Source organism: Larimichthys crocea, chromosome XI (assembly GCF_000972845.2).
Source record: "Larimichthys crocea isolate SSNF chromosome XI, L_crocea_2.0, whole genome shotgun sequence".
NCBI lineage: Eukaryota > Metazoa > Chordata > Actinopteri > Sciaenidae > Larimichthys > Larimichthys crocea.
The window spans coordinates 9,925,306-9,947,773 of record NC_040021.1 but is presented as its reverse complement, the minus strand read 5'-3'; the positions used below and the strand labels follow the sequence as shown (position 1 = coordinate 9,947,773).

At 41.5% G+C, this 22,468-nt stretch overlaps 1 protein-coding gene across 1 annotated transcript in view; it reads right to left on the bottom strand.

Annotated features, from left to right (window-relative positions):
* The window catches only part of usta (uronyl 2-sulfotransferase a), a 52,371-nt gene extending 30,163 nt beyond the window's left edge, over positions 1-22,208 (bottom strand). The window contains exon 1 of the mRNA XM_010734712.3: positions 21,583-22,208. Within this exon, the coding sequence (XP_010733014.1) occupies positions 21,583-21,814 (232 nt within the window). The 5' untranslated portion in view covers positions 21,815-22,208. The remainder of the gene's footprint in view (positions 1-21,582) is intronic.
* Positions 22,209-22,468: the final 260 nt, after the last annotated feature.

Here is a 22,468-nt window from a genome sequence, read left to right as displayed (position 1 = left end):
ATGAAATCGGAAAACAACTCACTTTGAACTGCCACTCTCAAACTACCATCAGTAGATTTCGCACTCTGGCAAAGTTACTTTATCTACAGGATGTATCATTGGAAGTCTCAAAGTCTGAGGAGGCAGTCGATGAGGCTGAATGAAGCTAAGCAAAGTGTATATGAAATCAAGTGAGGCAGTTTGAGCATGCAAAGTAACCACATGAGGAGCAGTGGAGCGTCACCTGTTTAAAAAAAAACCCAATGGCCTCGTTGCTGCAGGATTCCTGAATTTAAAGTCGAAGGTAAAAGAGGATTTCCATCACTTTCAGAACCACAGCACAGAGTGAGGGGCGCTCTCCGGGTGCATGCAACAGGGTGTTTCTGCATTGTAATCAATTTAATTTAGGTGAGTGAAGTACATTGAGGCATCGCTCATGGGGCCACTGTGACTTTGCCTTTTTTTCTGCAATGATTTCTACACAAAAACAAGCATAAATCTTGACCTCGTGAGACTTTACTCTATCTGACAGGCTCAGTCACAAAGTCTGTGAGCATCGACTTAAAATCAGGTACCTTTGAAATGAAGAAATGAACCATGAAGTAGAAAATCGGGCAAACAGCTGAAACCCCTAATAGATGTCTGATGCCAGATAGTCAAAGTACAAGTAATAAACACAGTGAATGCCGTTTCTTCAAAAAGATATCCTGTGGGTGAAAAGGTCTACATCGCCACAAAGAATGAAAAAAAAATCACGTTAGAAACAGAAAATGTATTGACACTTTCACAGGATGTGATACTGTCAGGGATTTCTGCTGAACTGCATCCTCTAGTTAATCCTGGACGAGTCACTTCCCTTTCAGAGAGCACTGGAGTACTTGTGCAGTTTGTACATACCTCGTCTCGGCTTGTGGACATGTGGGCACGACACCAGTTGTCTTGCTAGTCTGTCCTTATGGGTAAAGAGTCTGCCGGTGGCCATTTTGACTGACCAGGGATTTTTCAGATACACCCCTACAAAAGAAGTCAAATGGAGGGGATCTTTTGAGTCTTAGTTTTAGACTGATGAAGAAAATTGGATAATAAACAATAATGTCAACTGGGGTAGGGGTAATTTCACCAAAAAATGTTGTGAATAGCTAAATATGCTAGGGACAGAGGGTAAAATATATATTTAAAGCACGGCAGTGTGTTGGGTGACATATGGTATAAACAGAAAACAAGACAGCAAATGTTTTGAATGAAATTAAAAAAAACTCAAATCCAAGAATTTTTGGTGATCTTTCATGACATAAATAATGGTAGACCCTTTTACACCACCAACAACAACAGCAGCAGTTACACTGTGACAGCCACCACAACTAAACCAACCACAACTGGGCAACTACTCGGGCTCTGTTGCTTTGCACCAGCTCTCAACTCAAAAAACACACGGCAGATGTGGAAACACGTCGTGCATAAATGGCTGCGCTTCACAGCTACACACAATCACCACCGGTAACATCTGTGCCATACACAAGTGGAGCTGGAAGAGTAAATTAAGTAGTTGCCTTGTTGTGAGATGTTGTGCAATTAGCTATAATCTGTCATACAGATTTTTTATAAATAAGAAATAGTTGTTTAATTGGCTTTGACTATGGCTGAGTATAACCGGAAAACATCAAGTAATATATTGTAATTATATAAAAGTATAATTGTGAAATTGGAGATTTGTTTTGTAAATGCATTGGTATGGAGTAAAAAAATCTTGTGTTATATAATATAATATAATATACTAGAATATAATATAATATAATATTTTTTTACTGTAATATCTCTGGCTCTTTTGCAGGCGGCTCTGCCTCTATAAAAGAAGCTTGAAAAACACCCTGCTTTAATTGTTTGTTTACAATACAACTCCGTTGGCCTCATGCCTCAACCAAGCTAAATCAAGCTTTTTCTTTTTTGCAACACAAGCTTGTTTATGACTCTAAGGCCGGTCCTTGTCTTCCCTGTTATATGTATCAACCTTTTTTTCATCACCAGCTCATGTTACGATCTAACTGGTAGCAAGAAGCAAGAACAAGGCAGGAACTGGACAGACAAAAAAGGATTACACTGTGTTATTACAACTCCTTTAATCATGGCGGTTGCAGGAGCTCCAAACAATCTACACCCTTGTTTTAAGACTCAGCTGTGATACTGCTGAGTCACAAATGAGACATGCTATGGATAAATCTGGAAAAACACACAAAGAGCTGGATGCACACTCATGCCTAGCTGCACAATCATCATCAAACCAGATATTTTAGAGGTTTGGTGGTGAACCAAATCTGAACATGTATTTTGTAGTTTTGCTGGCCTGTCATGATGTTAGCCATGAAGGTTTCTTTTTTTCTGCCTCGGCTTTTAACAAACTAAAAAGGAGCCATTATGAGCAGTAACGATGAGTAACCCTTGCTGTTACATGCCAAGAACTTTTCTATGTTGAATTGTTTCCACACGAAAACAAACAAAAAAAATGCTTCACAAGTCTTAAACCTGCAGGATTTCCCCCAACTGTGGGTGATTTCACAGCGAGCGTCAGCTATCTGCTTGTTTTAGGTTTCATGCTCGGATGTGCATGTAGCCACCGAGAAAGCCTGGAATCTGGACGACCCGCAATGCGCTCTATCACAGTCGCACAGAGCGGCAAGCTTTAACCCCACAGCCAAGGACATGCGCGCATGGAACAGACGCACATGTGAATCCCATCTGTGAGGAGGCTGAATGAGGCTACAAAAAAAGTCAGTCAGAAGCTAAAGGAACAGTTTGACATACTGGCAAACACAATTATTAGCTTTCTAGAGAGTTTTCATGTCTGTCTGCTAAATATGAGCTGGAGCCAGGAAACAGTTAGTTTAGCAGACTGGAAACAGGGGTCAACTGCTACCCTGGGTCTGTTCAAAGAAAAAAAAAAAGAAAAGCTAAACTAATCAGCTTCATATTTAGTATATACACATGAGAGTGTTGATTTTCACAACATCAACACCACTCAACTCTTCTCAAGAAAGTCAATAAGTCGATTTACAAAAACGTCAAACTATTCCCTTGACAAATTATTCCCTCTGTCTTATTCTCTAAACTACAAGGGGGGGGGGCAGACATGGCTGCACACATGCAGAACGTCTGTGTTGTGCTATGTAAATCACCTGCTGCCCCACGTCCCGTGAGAGCCTGCGTGGGGATGTGTGGATAAAGTTCTGAGTGGAAAAGTGAAAAAGAGGCAGAATGAGAGCAGTGGAGCGAAGAGGGAAGACAAAAAGTATGATATGAAGGAGGGATCAGAGAGAAGCAGTGAATTACTATAGAGAACCAGAATTCCTCTGGGTTCGTCATGTGACAGAAGAAGCGGATTCACGGAAAAACAGCTGCTGTAGTCTACAGCAACGGCGAGGAAATGAAAAGAAAGTAAGTCATGGGGGAAGAGTGAGAGACACCGAGAAGGAAACAGGAACAAATTTTTATCAAATCAGTTTGTGAGCCCTCTGCGGAAGGTCAGCGGAGGAAGATGAATTGCACTATCTGGCAGCTAGCACTTCCTCAACGGCCAGAAATCCCTTCAGCAGAGAAAAATATAATGATTCCACCAGGAAACACAGATTCATGCACACACAGATATATACTAGTACTGTTTCAAACAGCACACGGACTAAGGACAATATAAACAAGTACTATAATAAGTGCTATTTTAAGCCAGGTGTTTCAATATTATATTAAAATATGATTATTCCTGAAATGTCTGAAAATAAGGAATTCACCTACAACACAAAATGATGATTAAGGGCTTTAATAATAAAGCAGTAAACTGCCGATGGAGTGTGACAGGATTTTATTACTTCCTGACAGGAAGTGTTGACTCAGGGGTTCATCCAGCTGTGAAAAAGTCCCTCGTCTTATGGGTGATGGCAAGAAATACATGCATTCCTTTGTATATTGTTATGATGAGCTACGACAGAACTTTAATCCTAACAGTGTGTCCGCGTGTGTACGTGTGAACCACGTGTGAGCGTGAGAACATTCGCAGAACATTCAGAGAACGTTCATAGGAGAGAGAGAGGGAGAGCGCTATTGATTGTGATGCCTCACGTCTCAGATCTAACATCCCATCTCTGTCTGCCTTATCAGAGTTTGCTCACTGGCGGGGACGGTGCTGCAGCTTGGCCCTGCAGAACAAACAGACTGCATAAAGAGAGCCTGTGTGGTGCAAAGTCTCACACTGGAGTGAGGGTCAGAAGAGACGAGGACGAGGAGGAGGAGGAGGAGGAGGAGGAGAGAAAAAATAAAGGTTTGCGAGAGTGTACGATAAAGGACGGGAGGAGTGATGCTCGGTGAAATGATGGAATGGAATGAAAGCCTTCCAGGAATCCAGAAAAAGTTTGGTAGTCGTAATAGCTCTCTGGACAGCCTTGTCAAAAACTGAGACCATGTCATAAAATATTTCCACAGGGGGAAAAAAGTGAGAGCTCCACACAATGTGTGACTGTGGTCCACTGAAGTATGCTACTTTTCTCATGGGCCCCAACAATAGACCCTTATAGGACTGTCCTGTTTGAAACAGAGAGGTGTGATTTCAGCACAGGGATGATCCATTCCAGACATATGGTATAATACTGTAGTCAGGAACTATCACTAGCTGTCAATTACCAAAATGTACGAGTAATGCAATGGATTCTTTTGGTATTAATATCTATCTTTGTCCATATAACAGTATTAAAAAATAACAAAAATCTATTTTTACAACATTATATGACAAATAGACACATTAACTGAAGTTCCGCAGCATGAAAAAACTAAAAATATTAGACTAACGTGTTTGAGCCACAGCCAATATAACAAAAACCTCATTTGGCCAACAATTCCTAGTCACTGTGGAAATAGTAAATACTAGTTGGTCAAATAAAGTATAACTCTGTGACAGCAAAAATAGATAAGCAACAGCACATGAGCTGGGGAAAAGAAAACATAAAACAAAGTAGGAATCTGCCTCCGCAATAAATTTCAAATACAACTGAAGCAATGGAAATTTTATAAATAGACACATTCAGCATAAATTGACAGAAAGTCAAGTACAGTCTGAAATGTTTCTACTCACTGCTGACAGGAAATCAAACCAGGCGCCAAGCCAACACTTGTCAAAGATACATTATGCCCAAATGCCAGTTTTCCATAAGTGTTCAATATTCATATAATTATTTAAATGAGATAATTGCTTTACTTTAATTGCCCTAATACATCATCATTATGATGATTTTTTACCTAATTAGAACTTTGGAAGAATTAAACTCCATGACTCTCCCTCTCCACCTCCACCTTTGACTGTTTTCCATACACACCAGTGCTGTGCAGATGCCAGTGTCTGTATGCCTCATATTTGTATGTGTAATAATTTACAATGTGCATTTAGAAAAGCATTTAAAACATCTCCATGTGCACGCACACGGCACATTCTTTGTGTCACTGAGCATGTGTGAGCGTCCAGAGTCCGTGAAACCTCAAACCTCTCACTAATTGCAAAACGGGTCGTAGAAGAAACGCTGGCCTCCGTGTCTGCATCATTGCTTACATAAATACTCATTTGATGAAAACTGCTGTCAGGCTCCATCTCGGTCTGCAGTGCTGGCCAGTGCCAGGTTAGACTGCTGCTGGACGAGGGTGCTGCCACGCCCTTGTTTTGTACTCAATTCTTTCAGGATATGTATGTAGTTTGTGTGTGTGAGCGAGAGAGAGAGAGAGAGAGAGAGAGAGAGAGTGAGAGACAGAGAGAGAGGAGGGAGAAACAGTAACAGTAAAGGCAGAAAGAGAAAAACATTCTGCATTTGTGTGTGCATATGTGCATGTGAGAAAAAGAAATGTGTGTGTGTGTGTGTGTGTGTGTGTGTGTGAGTGTGAATGTGTGCAAGGACATTTTACAGTGCCCGTTACCAGAAGGCACAGGATGTGCGTCTGCAGCAGACCACCTTGTACCCCATGACATCACCATAGTGCCTCCTGAAACTCCATACACACACACACATGTGCGTACACACACACACACTTCCCTACACGTTATTTTTTCCCTACCCTCATCAGGTGCCAAATAAAGTGCATTTGCCATGTGTTGAGCACATGTCAGTGCCGGTGATCTGCCCCAGTGAGGAAGACGAGAAGTTTAACAAACTTTTCGAATAGCAGTTGAGGTATCATGTATCACGCTTGCGCAATCAAAAACATGTTTACAGCCTATGCTACAAAGCGTTGTCAGTGAAATAAAAATGTTTCGTATAACCGAAGTGAACAATCTAAATGGAGTGACAACGTTTGAACAGTTTGGTGATAATGCAGTGACAGGCGTTTGGCACTTCACTGGACCACAGTGGCCAGAACGAGAGCAAAGAGCAACAATCGAGCAATAAACAACAGATGGCAGCTCGCACTTCCAAGAACACTGTAAAAGAGTATTTATAGATGAGGCGTTCGAAACAGGCTGCAAACTGCAGCAACAATCAGGGTATTTTAAAATCAGTCCATAATAATAATGAATCAAATTTATATGCACAATATGAAACCATACTGACCACCGCCAACAAATATAATCATGTCCAAATATAAAAAACAACTAGAAGATAAATGGGATTGAAGCAGCTTTGCTTTTAGAACTAGATGTTATGCAAGATTTGAAGTGACTTGATAAGTAAAGCCTGGTTAAGACTGATTCATACCCAGGGTGCATGTCTATCTAAGGCAGTTGTACGCATGCTATATCGGTAAAAACACTGGAAACTAATGTTGGTGTTTGACACCAGTATATAATAAGGCAATTTCCTGAGCTTATGTATAAATATATTTGTCACACAATCTGAATGTGTAATATACCAGCACTGAGAAACATGTACAATGCTTAAGAAATACAGGACCTATCTTTCTATCTATATATATAGTACCTTGTTTTTGTCACCAAAATGTTTCTTGCCTTCAGACACGGTTTTATTTGAGGTTTTTAAGCTTTTCAGTTTTTGACAAAGTGAGTGTTGTTGATGACGCAGCAAAACAAAGCCTTGCAAAAGTTTCCCTTAATACATTGATTTTTTTTTTTGGTCAAGATCAGTACTAAATCTTCACTTCTAGGCCATTTGTTTTGACACAACACATGCAGGCAGCAAGTTTCTGAGCATGACTTCATTCGGGTCATTTCTCCTTCGCCCACTCCTGCGCTTTTTTGTCCAGCACTTCTCTGGCACCCAAACCCAAACCACAAGCCCTAAAGGAGAAGTGATGAAGAAATATACACCTATTATGGGTCATTAGGAACCTAATTTTCTTCATAAAGTGGGTTTCCTTACAGTACCACCAGGATGCCAAGTGTAGACCTTCTTGCTGTTTCTGTTTTCAGAGGTAGAGTTGAAGGTTTGAAGTCTCCCTTGGCCTCTGCTCTGTTAGGGAATATATAGTTTATCACATCTTGGTTAGAAGCGGCTCACTGAAACCCTGTACTGTACTCTCATAACAGGCACCCTGCTGAGTCCGACATACACACACTCGCTCTCTCTCGCACGTATATAGCTACTGTACACATGCATGCAAGGCAGAGGCAAACAGACACAGTGTCCACACGCCGACGCTGTTGATTCATGCTAATACGGGCCAGTGGAGCTCCATGGTGTTAAGGTGAGGGAAACTCTCTCACCCTTAACTGGCCTCTCGGAAACGTGGGCACGGTTTCAAATTCAGGCCAAACACTAACTCACAGAGAGAGCCGCAGCAAAAAATAACTAGCTTTCATTCATAAACACCATCTGATGAGCAGCTCATTGTCATGTGAGGGCAGCTACGATGATTAACTCTAAATGGAAGTCAGGCAGTCTGGCTTTAATTGGCGAGCATTCATTCATGGTCTGTGACTGGCATGTATTAATTTAGTTCTTGCAGCTTTTTTAAGAAAGGAGGTGTGAAAATGTACCCTGTTCTGAATATCACAACGCCAGGATGAAGACTACACTGCATCCACACCCAATTTTAAAACCCATTGGTTTGGTAAGAGCTGGATCCAAGTTACATTTGAAACCTCAATATGTCATTGACATTCTAAAGACGTCAGCACTAAACCACACAACGGCACTTCGTATGCATTTGTCCAGCTGTATTTGTGGTCACTCATGGTCATTTTTGTCCATATGCTGCTGCTCACAGTTCACAAAGTCAGACAGTCCGCACTGGCCTGTAATCAATGTGTCATGCTGCTTTTAGCTCTACCTATAAATATACAAGCAAGACTCGGCCCCACTCGTTAAGACTCCAGTCTGGGAGATGACATTGTCAGAGGCATTAAAGTAAAAGGAGAGACGAAGATAAAGAGGGGGAGAAGAGATAAAAGGAGTCAAAAAGTAAAGGACATCTGGCTAATGAGTAAACAGGACGGTCTAGTTTTCCACCTGTTGCTCCAAGAAACATTTAATATCCTGAAGCACAGAAGCAGAACACATGGACTCCTCGAAAGCCTGGTTTGAGTGGTGTGGCTTTCCATCTCTGTGGGGTAACGCAGTCGGGAAAGCTGGGAGTTGTTTTGTGGGAAGAATAACCAATGTGGGCCTAGTTTCTGCTGGTCCCTCAACCCCTTTATTTAGACCAAGCCACTGGGATACTTTACTCTTATAAATAGACAGACAGCAACATGAACACCACAGTCTATGGAGTCTGAATCAGTGTATATAAGTATAGTATAATTTTGAGGCAATGGAATTTACTCCATTCTAAGTTACTAATAAGTAACAGAGTATTTTTGAATGCTTTTATCGGTAATTATGGTAAAGGATCTGAGTACTACCTTCACCACTTGGTAGAGTGGCAAGTTACAGAATTTTTTTTTGGATTGTTAGTCAATCAGTTGTTTAATTGAGCTTAATTTATTACTTTTAATTGACTGTGTTTTGAATTCCACATGTTTCTATATACTTGCAGCTCCGGATTCTTTTGTTTAACTACACTAACAGAAAACACCAGGCATATAATTCCAACATGGTTCATCATAACACCAGAAATAAACAAAAATGTACTTCATCCTCATGTTTTTTTTCTTAAAAGTTTGGTGTGTTTACTACTCACTAAAGCACGCTGGGCTGTCGTCTGTGAGTGCAGGCTCCAGCTAAGCGTGGCCTTGAAGGATCGGGTCTCTCTTTAATTTTGCAATGTGGGCTAGGCTACGCTAGCTCAGCGGTCAGCGGTTCGCTTCAACCCCTTCAGAAACACCTCATTAGAACAGAACGGCTAATTATAGACAAGGCCCGACACTGAGCTACATGCTAGAGCCACGACGCACAACAACCTGTTATGAAACATGCAAGAAAAAGAGCAAAATGTTGTTGGGGGTCATCTTCAGAATGAAAGGCAGAGGTTCAAAGACACTTGAATAAAGAAGATGGATGATGTTGGCTTCAAATTTTGTAGTAGCTGTCCTTAAATAACTTTTTGTTTTTTTTGGAGAGGCCATGAAGAGGAGAGATGAATGAGGTACAAAGAACAAAGAACATTAAAAAATATGCATACAGGACAGTAGTGTTTATTCATAATCCCCAAAGGCTGTTATCTCAATATTATTACAAAGTCTGCTTATTCTTCTTTTACTGTATTTTGACTTTGTAGTCAACTATGTGTTCCCTAAAGCACATTTTTTCCCACAGACAGTGAAACAGCAACCAACAGATTACATAAATCTTGCCATCAAAATTTCCAGCACATTTTAATAGACTGTAATCAGCACACATAGTTTTCATACCAAGACACAAACGTTCCAGCTGGCAATACAACATGGCGTACGTACCCAGTGGCATGGCTCTGTGTGTATCCGTGTGTGTTTGTGTCATACACGTCCGCTGCAGTGTGCATGATAACACTGAGGCTGGATCTGTACACTCAAGAGTTTGCTGTCCAGGAAATAATTGAAGTGGACGTTTTGTGCAGACTTTTGCAGGAGAGGAAACGGGAGGAGGAGAGAAAAATAATACAGTGTTGTGAGAGAAGATATACACGACAGGAAGATGTAGAGGGGGAAAGTGGCGACGGAACAGATGGGGATGGAAAAAAGAGGGAGGGAGACGGAGAGAGAAAACGGAGGCTGGGTAAACAGTGGGAGAGAGAGTGTGGCAATTCTTGATGTGAGAGTTTGTGGTAAAGAATTAGAACAGCTTTCAGCCAGAGTGATTGATGGATTTGCAGAACAGGCAGGTCCATCTGGCACAAAATTCGGTCCAGTCCGAAGCCAGACTGGTGCAGCAGGAAGGTGCTGGTGGGCCAAGAAGCAGGCAAGTTGTTCTGGGCCAGTCCAGTGGAAACACTACACAACCAGGATCTGGGCCAGTGAACCAGGCCAGACAACTGATGGTTTTTTAAGGGGTGTAGCAGCACTATGTGTATAAGAATCAGCCCCAAACTATTGAGTTACCCATTTAACCTCAAACTGGGTTTATCTGAGGTCCTAACATGACCTTTGACCTCTTGTTAAAGTCTAAAGAGATACCAGCGTACAGTGGTGGGTTACATTCCTGAACTTATATGGTTGGTCGCAAAGTAACTAAGGTGAATCCTTTAAATTTCACTCTCTCTTTTAAACACACACACTAGTCAAATGCAACCATCACTCTCCAACCATGTAATTAACACCACTAACCACGCCCGCTGACTCCTCCGCTTAACCAATCCCCTGCCGAGAAAAAGGAACCTCAGGACTCTTGGAATTCTTGGAAGTTGGGCGTTTGTTTGTGTGTCCTTGGATAAAGGCTCTGTTAAATTTGGACTGTGTTGCTTTTACACAATGTGTCTCTACAAAACATCTGGAAAATCTGGTGTCTCTGATGGACGAGAACATTTGTACAGGGTTATGGATGCAGCTTAGAGCTGTAGCACTACTGAACATCTCTGCTGCGGATTTAGCAGAAGGATTTGAAGGTAAACATGACGAAAAAAAAAATCTGGATATTGAAGACTTCATAAGTGTGACAGGTAATGGCAGGATGTGGATTTTAGCACTAACCCTCACATTTTTGGGGCCGGTATGATGTGCTGTCAGTCACATTTTGCACTCTATGCCTTCACATAAGAGACCAATGTTGAGGGAAAAGTGTGTGAGCGTAAAAAAAGAGGGTCGTGAAGAAAGACAGAGAGAAGCGGTGGAGGAGATAAAGGTGGGTTTCAGAGAAGGAGAGCACATTTTAAGACAGAGGTGTGAGGTTTGGCCAAGGTGAGGTTTGCTTTCCGCGGGGAACGTCTACATTTCATCTGAACATTTCAAAAATGCTTTTCAAGCTGTCCTCAGAGCAGCCGCCCCCCTTCTTTTGCCATCAATACATTAATCTGTCTCAACCCAAGCCAAATGAAATACATTTAATCTCTAGGGATAGTCACTGTTGTACTCTAATAATAATAGCAATAAGATTTAATGTCTTCTTTTGAAGTTAAATGCTGTGCAAAGTGCAATAGGGATTTTGAAAAGGTGTGGGAGTTTTTTTTTCCAGTCTTAAAAGAAAAGGAAAAGGAAGAAAAGTGCCATTAATCTATATCAGATTTGACTATAAATCCTGTTATCATATATGAGATTATGGATTGTAGGGTGGAGTATTGGCAGCTGGTGTCAGCAAGCAGGAAAAATATAATGATAAGTCAGATGTATCCCTGTTAAGGTTGTCAATGCCTTTGGTGAACATTTTTAAGCGAGGCAACAGTACTACTACTACTTCTTGACTTTCTGAGTGACAGGCAGGAATAAAGACCTGTTGCATAAGGCTTTGTTTGGATGGGGGCAGGGAGGGGTTAGCCAACATATTTGTAGCTTTCCTCTTTATTTAGCTTGGCCTTCAGATACGTGGAGTGGCTCTGTAAAAGCTATCTTTTTCTAAGCAAAAATAAATACACTTCTAGCTTGTGTGAATAGTGTATTTCTTGTAACATACGCATACAGACCAACTCTTAGACTGAACCGAGGATAATGTTGCAGTGCGCTGAAATTGAAATGGAATGTATGAAGTATTGCAGCAGTTGCACATTATCAATGAAACAAGTTAATCTTTTATGAGTGCTGAACGGCAGCTGAGGGGGCATGAATGTGAGTGTTTGTGTGTGTGTGTGTGTTTCCCAGTTCTCCAGAGTTCCTGACTTCATGGAAACATTGTTTTATCACTATGTAATGGTCTTTTATTAATCAGAGTCCAGTTACGTTTCATCAGAGACCAACTAAGGAACTTTTAACTGCGTATACAGTATATGCAAGCACTCACACACCAATAAGTTTAAGCAGGAACATGCCAAATTTACGTGGTCTTTTAAATCTTATGTACGGGGCTTTTGGAGTAAACAGGTCTCTGAAGAGCAGATGAAAGACCCCCATAATCATGAAGGCTGAAGGCTACAGAAAATTATAATCTGTGTTTTGGTATTATACAAAAGGCAACTTCTGATGTCTTTGAAACACCCCACACCTAACATTGCCCCTGGGCCTCAGTCGTGGCGTCTGGCAAAACAACATTTAGCAATTGTGGGGATTACCTGTACAACCTGAAAACAAGATCTAGTATTTGATGAATAAAGACAGCAGAATGAAAGAGAGTTTAGCATGGTTATTTGTAGCATTATATCCATTAATTTTGTTTTAAGTTATAACAAATGCACAATCAGTGGCAATCAAGTCAAATCACTCGCATATTTTTAAACTAGGGTTACCATAATTTGAAACGCCCTTAAGTGAACCAGTGCATGTGCACATGTTTATGCTTGTACACGCAGCACAGGCATTTTCAATCATCAGGATGGGGGGCGGCACTTATCATACCTATCGAGGCCACGTACTTTATGAGACTGACTTCCTCTTTGGCATGACAACTAACCATAGCTTTAGGCTATGGCGCTTCCTTTGCACATACTGCCAAACCAGAGTTGACAGAGTTTAGATTCAGTGGTACATTTTTTATGGTTTTAAATGATACAATGCCAGCAGCGATGGTGAACAGTAAAGTTGCGTGCTAGTAAACCAATGAGTTAAAAGATGCTTAAAGATCCATACAACCCAAGTTTAACTGCACAGTCAGGTGATACCATAATTCTCTGTGGGTTCATCACTACAACTGACCCTTTTCACATGAAAATAATCATGTGATCTATTGTTACAGTAAAATATCCATGATGGTTGCTTTGAAGGGACCTGATCTACTTTGATATAGAACGTTACTTTTACAAATGGCCTCAGTTTTTGTAAAACAGCAGAAAAACTCTTTGTTCTCTTTTAACTCAGCTGAACTGAAGTGCAAGGCAATACATTTCCCTAAACCAGCACGTAGTGGTTTTTACAACATGGGCTGGGCATTGCTGCTCTATCTGCCCTGCTGTATATTTAAGGCTGCTATTTTAAACCTCTATATATTTTTTCATTGCCATGCAATGAGGCTAACAGACAAAGCTGTGGTAAACTCGCTGAGAATAAAGATAGGCACAGTTCCTTGAACAAGGTATGTTTCTGACCACCCGGTAACATGTTTCTTCTTAACAAGTCCCATAACAACCAATTACTTGGCTTTGGGCTATGTGTTTGCCCCTCTGGACTCTGAGGGAAAAGAATCCAGTCGTTGAATCAAATTGGAAAATAATTGTTTAACTTGTATGACCACAGACCTGCTGTTTGATGGCAAGTGTGTATGTGGCCAATGGAACGGAAACAAGAGCTCTACATGTTGGGTGTTCTGTGGCAATAAACAGAGGAATGTGGAGTGCTTCAACACTTGCCAAAGTAAGCAAAGAAACTTCTAAAATAGGTTGACAACACCAGGGCACAAAGATACGAGGACAGGCAAAGCTCTTCCAAAAATCAACATGTCTCAGAAAGCAGACAGCAATTATTCTGTTTTAAATTCTCTCATGAAAGGACCTGGATTAAGATTAGAGGTCTCCTCCTTTTGGATGAACATGGCAGAGCTGATTAAGGCAGGGCATTCAGTTTACATGTTGTAAGCGGACACCTAATTTTCTCACAGGACCTCTATTTATCTTGGCACTGATCTTTTAAATTATGGGATATACGTAGTCGTCGTCTTACAAGAATCAGCCAGGGTACCACCCAGTGGCTGTGGGCCTTGACTCACCCACCCATTCACGCACCACCACAGGAGCTAACATAAAAGCCACCACAACCAGTCATCATCAGTGTTCTTGGCAACTCCTTAAAACAGCACAAAGTTCCTAAATACAACCCCCTTCTGAGCTGATGTTTTATGTTTTCTTTAGTGTATGGAGTACAAAAGGCTGAGATAAATAGACTCAAGTATAGGGCTTTATGGAACATAACTCACTTTCACATCATAAAGTTGGCCTATAACAGCATTTACAGAAAGAGCCATTTTGTGAAATACGTTTTACTTGCTTTACTGCCAAAAGTTGAGAGGATTGATAGCATGCTCCTGTCTTTTTATTAATTGAAGAAATAGTTTGGCAGATACAGTACACATACTCTCCTTCCAAGGAGTTAGATGAACTTCAACTTCCATATGTGTTAAATACAAGCAGCAGATGGGTAGCTTATCTTAGCACTCAACACTCAATCTGTAGTCCAAAAAATAGGTTTACAAGCACACCTGAAGCTCAAATATTAATACCATGTATTAATGTCATGAGGTTGTTTTGGGGGGTTCAAAGAGATAAGATGCACAATACCGCTGTCAAACTTTTACAATGTTATTTAAAAGTGAATTATTGCGTATTTAACGCATTCCAATTTTGCAGAAAAAGAGCTTCTACGACCGCTACACTGTATTTCTTAATACGATGAGTCATTTGTCAAAAGGAGAGGCGGCACAGTAGCACAGCACACAAATCAAGTCACAAACCATCGGCCACAAATTTATCTGGGAGTTTCTCTGGAGTTACAACCATCATCGCTCAGCAAGCCTTGAACGGCAGTCGCAGTTTAACAGCGTTGGCGCATTGGTGTTTTTTTTTTTGTTTTTTTTTTCCATCTGCTTTCTTTTTGTGTGGTAAAAAACAAATGAACTAATGGAGGATAATTACTCTGTGTTGTTTTAGTGTTTGCCCGTCTCTCTGGAGAGGGCAATAGGAGCCTCTGAGGCATGGAGATGCTAATTGGTAATGCTAATTGCTTCTATTATGTAATCACAGGGTCAAGATGATGCTATTTTTCAAATTATTTCAGACTGTTAAAACCCAGACAATACGGAACACATCATTTATCATGAAAAACAAAAACAAAAAAATATGCTAATCCATTCACCATATGTGCAACAAAGTGCTTCTAACAATCATGAAATATTAATTTAATTTCTATTTTCCTTTTGTTTTTAATCTCCCAAATAAAATCAGAGCACTGCGAGTCGTTCTTTCTTTGTTTTCCATTAAAACAAGAATTATTATCCCTTTATTGACCCCTAAGCCCAATTAACAAGCTGGCATGTATGTCGGAAAGCAGGTAAATAAACAGAGCATGGCTAGCCTCTGCTCAGCAGGGAAGGCAGCTTGTTTTACCAACCCAGAGGGAATTACAAGCCGTCTGATTGTTTTGGCATTTAGGCTGGATGTGACGCCAGTTAGGAGTTGTTTTGGGGTCTGTCGAAGGTAATGCTTAGTTTTCCTTGACACTTCCATGAGGTCTAACATACTGTAGGTGGAGGGAGTAAAGAGGAAGTAGGTCATGTTGTTCAGCCTTCACCTCCTAATGAGTCTTGTCAGCTGGAGGTGTTGGATGGACGCAAAATATTATTCTATCTTCACCCCCTAAACACGAGATAATCTTGGAACAGCTGCCTTTAGTATTAAATTGTATGTTTGCACTTTGGTTTGCCACCTCTGCCTCAAACACTGCACAAAGAAATGGGCAGTTTAAGTAGTTTTCCACATGACTTAACTTCACCCCCGAGTCAGACTGGTACACACCTGACAGCCCTGCTAGTCATTTCAAAATGCTGAGTGACAGCTTGTCCATCATCTGTCTGATTTTCATTTTATTTGACACTCTGGTGAACTGCCTTAAAACATGGGCTCATGTCACTTTGGTCCAATTAAGAGTCAGTACACTAAATTTGTCAGTTTCAAAACAACAAAATATGACTGGATGAAATAAACACCTTGTTTTTTTTCTATATCCTTTAACAGGAAGTGGGCGTACTGGTGTGAATAGAGTCGAGAGTTTGCTCCAAAAATCACACTTAAATGTCTGGCTCGCTCAACAAAGCTCTTTAGCATATGTGTAGCTTGTGTGTCAGCTTCCTCACTACAGTATGTGTATCTGTGTGCACCGGCGTAGAATACGTAGGCGTGACTTAATAAGCTTGTGCTATAATCACATTTAAGCAAATGAGGGCAGCAGGTCAGACTTGAGGTTAGTAGAACAGATTTGTGACTTAAAAGGTCTCTGGTTCAAAAGGCTGGGCAAATAGAGGGAAAGTTAATAAGTACCATTCCCTCCTTGTGATCTTTCCCTTAAGCAAGGCATTTAACCACAATACTGAGAACACTGTGGCTGCACTGGGCAGATACATGGAGATACAGTTAGAGAAGCTTGTGACCTAAAAGTCGTCGGTCAGATCCCTGGACCGCTGGGATAAATCTGGTTTGGCAAGCTGAAAAGTAGCCCCTTCCTCATTACCACAACTGAGGTGCCCCTGAGCAAGGCCCTTGACCCTAACTGCTCCAGTGGAGCGGCTCAGTGGCCAGCAGATCAGACTATGGTTAAACTGGACGGCTTCCAGGAGTGAATGTGATCATGGCGTTCCTGAAAGAGAGACCATTGCTCTCAATGGAACTCCCCTGAAAAAGATACATGTTCATGACATACTGCAGTCGTGTGAGATTATTAAGTGTGCAGGATGATAAACAATGTCTGCATGTCTGCTTTACTCAAGATGAAGACATCCTATCAGGACAAAAATTCACTTAAATCAAGATTATGTCAGTGTAACTCTTACTGCTGGCATTCAAGGTTATTTATACCATACTATAACAGCATAACATTTTACTCTTACATTTCCTCTGAACGAGCTATATATTGCTATATATGTTACATAATATTTTGCATGCATCACATAGTATAGGTCTCATTGTTCTGCACGGCATATTTCAAAACATTTAGATTTTGTCTGTATTCAAGCTTTTCTGCACTAATGTACATGCACCTTTGCATAAATAGTCCCAACAGTGGATCTAGCAGTGCTGAAGGGTTTAAGGGTCAGCAATGTATCAGTCTATCAGTCTCTACTCGCGAATAGCAAAGTGCAACACTCACTGTATGTTTGAGTCTGTCTGTCAAGAGGTCAGGCACAGCGTGAGTGTACTGTGTTTGTATTATTCACATCAGTCTGGAGGTTTGCAAGTCCTGTCTTGGCTTCCTCACTTTTCACTTTCCCTCTCTGCATGTCTTCCCTCTCCATCTTCTTTTTTACATACATGTTTCTATTTATTTCTAGCACTTCTTCTACAAAGTGGTCACCGGCCAAACTAAACTCTATTTGAATTCACTTAATCAGTTTGCTCTTTACCCACTTCCTGGCCGGCACTGCTGTAAATAAAAACAGAAACTGGAGGGAGGAGAGAAATAACCTTGAAGCTTCTTCTGTGTCCACACATACCTGTCTAATCCCTAACACCGCCTCGCAGTCTACAGCTCGAACACTTTACCGGTCAGTTCCTGGCAAGTCGAATTTATGAGTGCGACTGTTTTAAGGTTACAGAGTTCTTCTGAGAAGGAGAGCGATGTTTAATGTGTTTTAGCGAGAGACACTTCCACAAGTTTGTTCACAGCTTATGATTTATGGTATGAGGATAAAGAGCTGTAACAACACACAAACACCATCTGCACTTAAAAGTCCTTAAACGGATATCGTTGCATGTCTAAGGATTCAGCACACCATGCATGCTGGCTAATCCTGAAGGTCCCTGTCAATAACTGGAAGATTTGAGAGAACAGAGAAAAATTCTCGATCCTTCTGTCTGTTTTGTAGCTCCAAGGAACTACGAGAGGATGGCGTGCAATATCAAAGAGCTGTGAAACAAATTTTCCTCTCGTTCACATTCCCTGAGCTCATGACAGCACTGAGTGTCCGCTAGTATTTGAAATCTCACTGCAAAGTTATATGTGTAGTGTGTGTGAATAGAGAGAGAAAGAGCCAAACACAGGCTTTAGACTTTGGCAGGGTGCAGTGATTACTAAATGCTTTCATATTTTCTCTCATATTTCTGTTTGAATATTTTAACAAGAAATGAAGCAAGATGCTATAAAAAGATTCCAAAACTGACTACTGATCACAGTTAATCCAGTCATTCAGCACGGGTTTAGCTCCACGTCGGGGGGTTTCCGTGATCTGTGGGCAGTCGGGGTGGCCTACAGCAGAGCCGTCCACTTTTCTAAGCAAAAGAATTTAATCATTTTTCAGTCAGAGAACATCCAGCACAGCCAAGTCAAACGTCTGGAGGGGGAATCACTGAGGTACAGTCAGGTGTGATTGTGCATTCACACAGGGAAGCACACACACACTGACACATCACTCAAAATAGATGCTTTTTAGCAAAGTAGCCAGATTGGTCGAGGTAACATCAGTATGTATGAGAGAGAAAGAGAGGTTGAGAGAGGGAGAGAGTGGATGATGGGAGACACCTCAATTGCGAGCGGGCTGTCGATCCAGTTCTAAAGGACTGCACGTTCCAGTTACTGCAGCTATATGCTGAGTGACACTCTCTCAAACAGCGACCTCCCCATACCGGCCCAAAACAAAACAGGGTCTGTTCCCTCTACAGTGCGCCTGACTGAGAGAAACACACACACTTAACACACACTTGCACAAAATCAACCTACTATTCTCTTTCCCATACACACCCACATTCACTTACCCCACCAGGAATCCTCACCTTCATCTTGGCACAGGGCAGCCAAAAGTAACACAAGTCAGCTTAAGGCAAATAAATCAGTTAATCACTGGATGCTTATAAGAGGCTGGTAGCCTGCCCATCACACATACACATACAGTATACATACATTGGAGGATTATCAATGCTGAATATCCTCTTTATTTTCTCATTAATTCCAGTCGGTAGGGTGAGGAGTTTCCTCCGTACAGTTTGTTGGAAGTTCAGTTCCTGACTCACCCGGCAAGCCGTTCCAGTCATCGATCTATGACACCGAGACAGAAAAAGTAGAATGAAGATGGAGACGGAGAATGTCTCTTTAAATTGACGGGGGTGAAGGTGATCCATGGAACATTAAGTTCTGTGGGAAAACTTTCCTCCAAACTGTCTTTAAAAGCACCGGCAAAAGTCACAAAATTAGACAAATATTCTGCACAGCGAGCTCTCCAACTTCCTGCCTTCCTCACAGATTTCTGTTCTCTAAGGTTTCTTCACAATGAGGGCAATGAAGCCCAACACAAAAAGTCATTTTTTTCCCCTCCTTAAACTTTAACAAAGTTGTATTACTCATTACTGGAACTGGACTCATCAATTACTCTAACATGGTGTCACATCTTTCAGCTTGTCTGATTCTGGAACAAAGCACTCCCTTCCTTGCCCCAGCAGCATAATGAGCACAGAAGATTACTCATCCAGATCCCAGCGGAGGTGCTACAGTGTGTTTGTGTCACTGTTACATAAGGAACCCCCTCTAGAAGTGGATAGAGTATAGAGGAGTTAGTGTTTGACAAGACTTAAGCCCTCGGGGACCCTGTGCAGAGATGCAATGAAGATCACGTCATGCAGGTGCGAGCCCAGACGCTCATTCATCTTCTAATGGAGGGATTTCTTGCCCTTGTGGTCCACCTATGTTTTAGTGGTGGTGGATAATGCCGGTGCAATAGATATATTTGTCTCTATTTGTTCCGAGATTGAAATGTATTTGCAGTGTGTTTGTGTAGTGCACTAAAAGCATTTACAGCATCTGAGATTCAGCTGATAACTTAGGCTTGTGTGTGTGGGTGTGTGTGTGTGTGTGTGTGTTACATCACTTCTCAGAAGCAGAATGACCCTAAGTGTGAAAGCAATGTGGGAGACATTACTGTGGTGCATTAACTTTGTGCAATCACTCTAAGATGTAATGAACTTACATTGACTGCTGCAATTCCTAAATTAAAATTGTTCCACAAAGTTTCATCAGAGTGAATGTTGTTCCAGTGTGTGTAGTGTGTAGTGTGTAGTGTCTGCTCAGGCAATCAAGTTGTACTTTAGAGGAAAGTATTAACGCTCTCCATGATATCGTAATAAAGCTATAAAACTGGCTTTTAATTTGGTAGGCACAAGATTTTTGGGATAAAAACTTTTGCAAAAAAACACATGTAGAAAACGTCTGTGGTTATGTTTCAAAAATCAAAATCATTTCTTGACAATATTGTGCCGCTGGAGCGTGCAGGCATTCATGTGTGTGTCTACAGGAAACCAATCTGACCCATGGGATTAGTGGCTGACTTGGTGAGTGACTCTCATTCTGTTCCAGATGTTTATCACGTCATAAAGGCCTCAAGCCCTCTCTCAGAAATAGGTAAGAACACAACCACCTTTCAACACACACACACACACACACACACACACACACACACACAAGCTGCAGCTCAAACTGGAGCTGTAATTGACATTTTGATAAGAAATGAGATATGTGTTTAATCAGCAGCACACATAAACCCACAACCGCAAACCTCCTTTCATGACTTTTTATGTATCTTATCCCAAAGACAGTCAGTCAGCACAGAGCCCCATGCAGGTGCAGTCATACATGCGTCTTAACCACTTTCTTCTTCTTATCACACATACACAGAAACTGTAGTGTCAAATCACATCAAAACGAAAACAAGCGCACTCCCTTCAGAATATAATATTTTTTTTTATTGGAAGAGCTCTTTGATATGAAAACAACCAGAAGCCTCTTATCTTAGCACAACACTTCACATGCTTTTCACTGTGTCAGTTATAGAAACATCAAGCCTGAGACACGCCACAACACCAGCCATAAATCCAGTCTTTGGAACACTATTGCGCCTTGTTCCACGGGTGCCAGTTGCGCGTAATGAGCGCCGGGTGGCTGGAGCGCACCAGCTGGCAGTACAAGAAGAGGTGTCAGTTATCGTCCACATACAGTATCAATCTTAACAGTTGCTAAGTTCTTGTTTCCATAATAGATCACATTCGGCTCCCAACAAGTCAGAACTGATATTGGTGTGAAGAAGAGCGCATTCTTCAGGTTTTGCTCTGAATCATTTGAATTTTGAACATTAGATGAGGCTTTTTGAGATCGGAGGGATATAATATTGTCAGCCAGTGTGCAGACTCTTACTTAAATGTGTGTCAGTCTGCAGGAACGTCACATGTAGCTTTTTAAACTTTGATGGTTTAACGATTATGACTGACCTGAGGACATAAAGATAACTCTTCCGGGGTGAAGGCGGTCGAGGGGACTCTGTGGCCCCAAGCGGTGAATGAGAGGTGCAAGTCTAATTAAATTCTCTTTTCATTTTGGATAAACCGTCTTCCACCTTCTAATCAGAGCAGGGCGTCTAAGACATGCAGGGCAACTTTTTATTCAAAAGAAACTCTCTTTGATGATGACGCGCTTCAACCAGCAGAGGAAAAATGAAAAGTTCTTACCGAGATACTGTCGGATGTCCAGCAGGATTTTAGGGGGTCCTCCGTTCAGCTGGTAAAAAAGGGAGCCGAAACAGAAGAAGAACAGCGTAGCCATGCAGAAACCATAACCTCGCAGGGAAAATCGGAACGGTATCGCAGAGAGTAAGCTGTACTTTCTGTTGTTTCGCTCTCTGATGTGGTTGGGAGTCTGGTTGTTGCTGTGAAGGGGACTGCTGCTAAAATTCTTCATCATCTACTCCTCACAAAGCGCCGTGGAAAGTCACCCATCCGCCTGTGGAAAGTGAAACTTGTCGCTTTGAGATCATTTGAGACGGACAGCCAGTTAATTTTGGAGACGCGCAGGCAACCCAAGCTCTCCTCCACTGCCGCAGCCACGGGGTTATTTTTTGCGCACAGCGTTTCGCTTCTGCTCGGTCCCTCTCGTTGGAGCTCGTCGGATGACTGTTCCGTCCTTCCGTCCTTCCAACCGAGTTTAAGGGTCCATCCTTCTGCTGCTGAGTCTTTTGGGTGTCAGATTACTGAACGTGGAAAGAGGAAAAACTTCCACCTCATACAGAGGATTTGGACTGGTATTGCAGTGCGTAAAACAGCGTCACCCAGTGTTTACAGAGAGAGAGAAAGAGAGAGAGAGAGAGAGAGAGAGCTGTACAAGTAGTCTGTGAGCTTTTGGTGAGACAGCAGGACAGAGAGTTTTATGTATTTATCTGTGAATTAACTTTTCTTTCATTTCAGTAGGCCTTTACATTTATCCAAACTCAGTTTGATTCAAATGTTTTATAGTTTATCAGTGATTTTTCTGTTGGTTCATGAATGCCAACAGATAAAACAGATTTTCTAATTAGAAACATATCCCTGTGTAAAGTAGTTGTTATTCTTTAAGATGTGT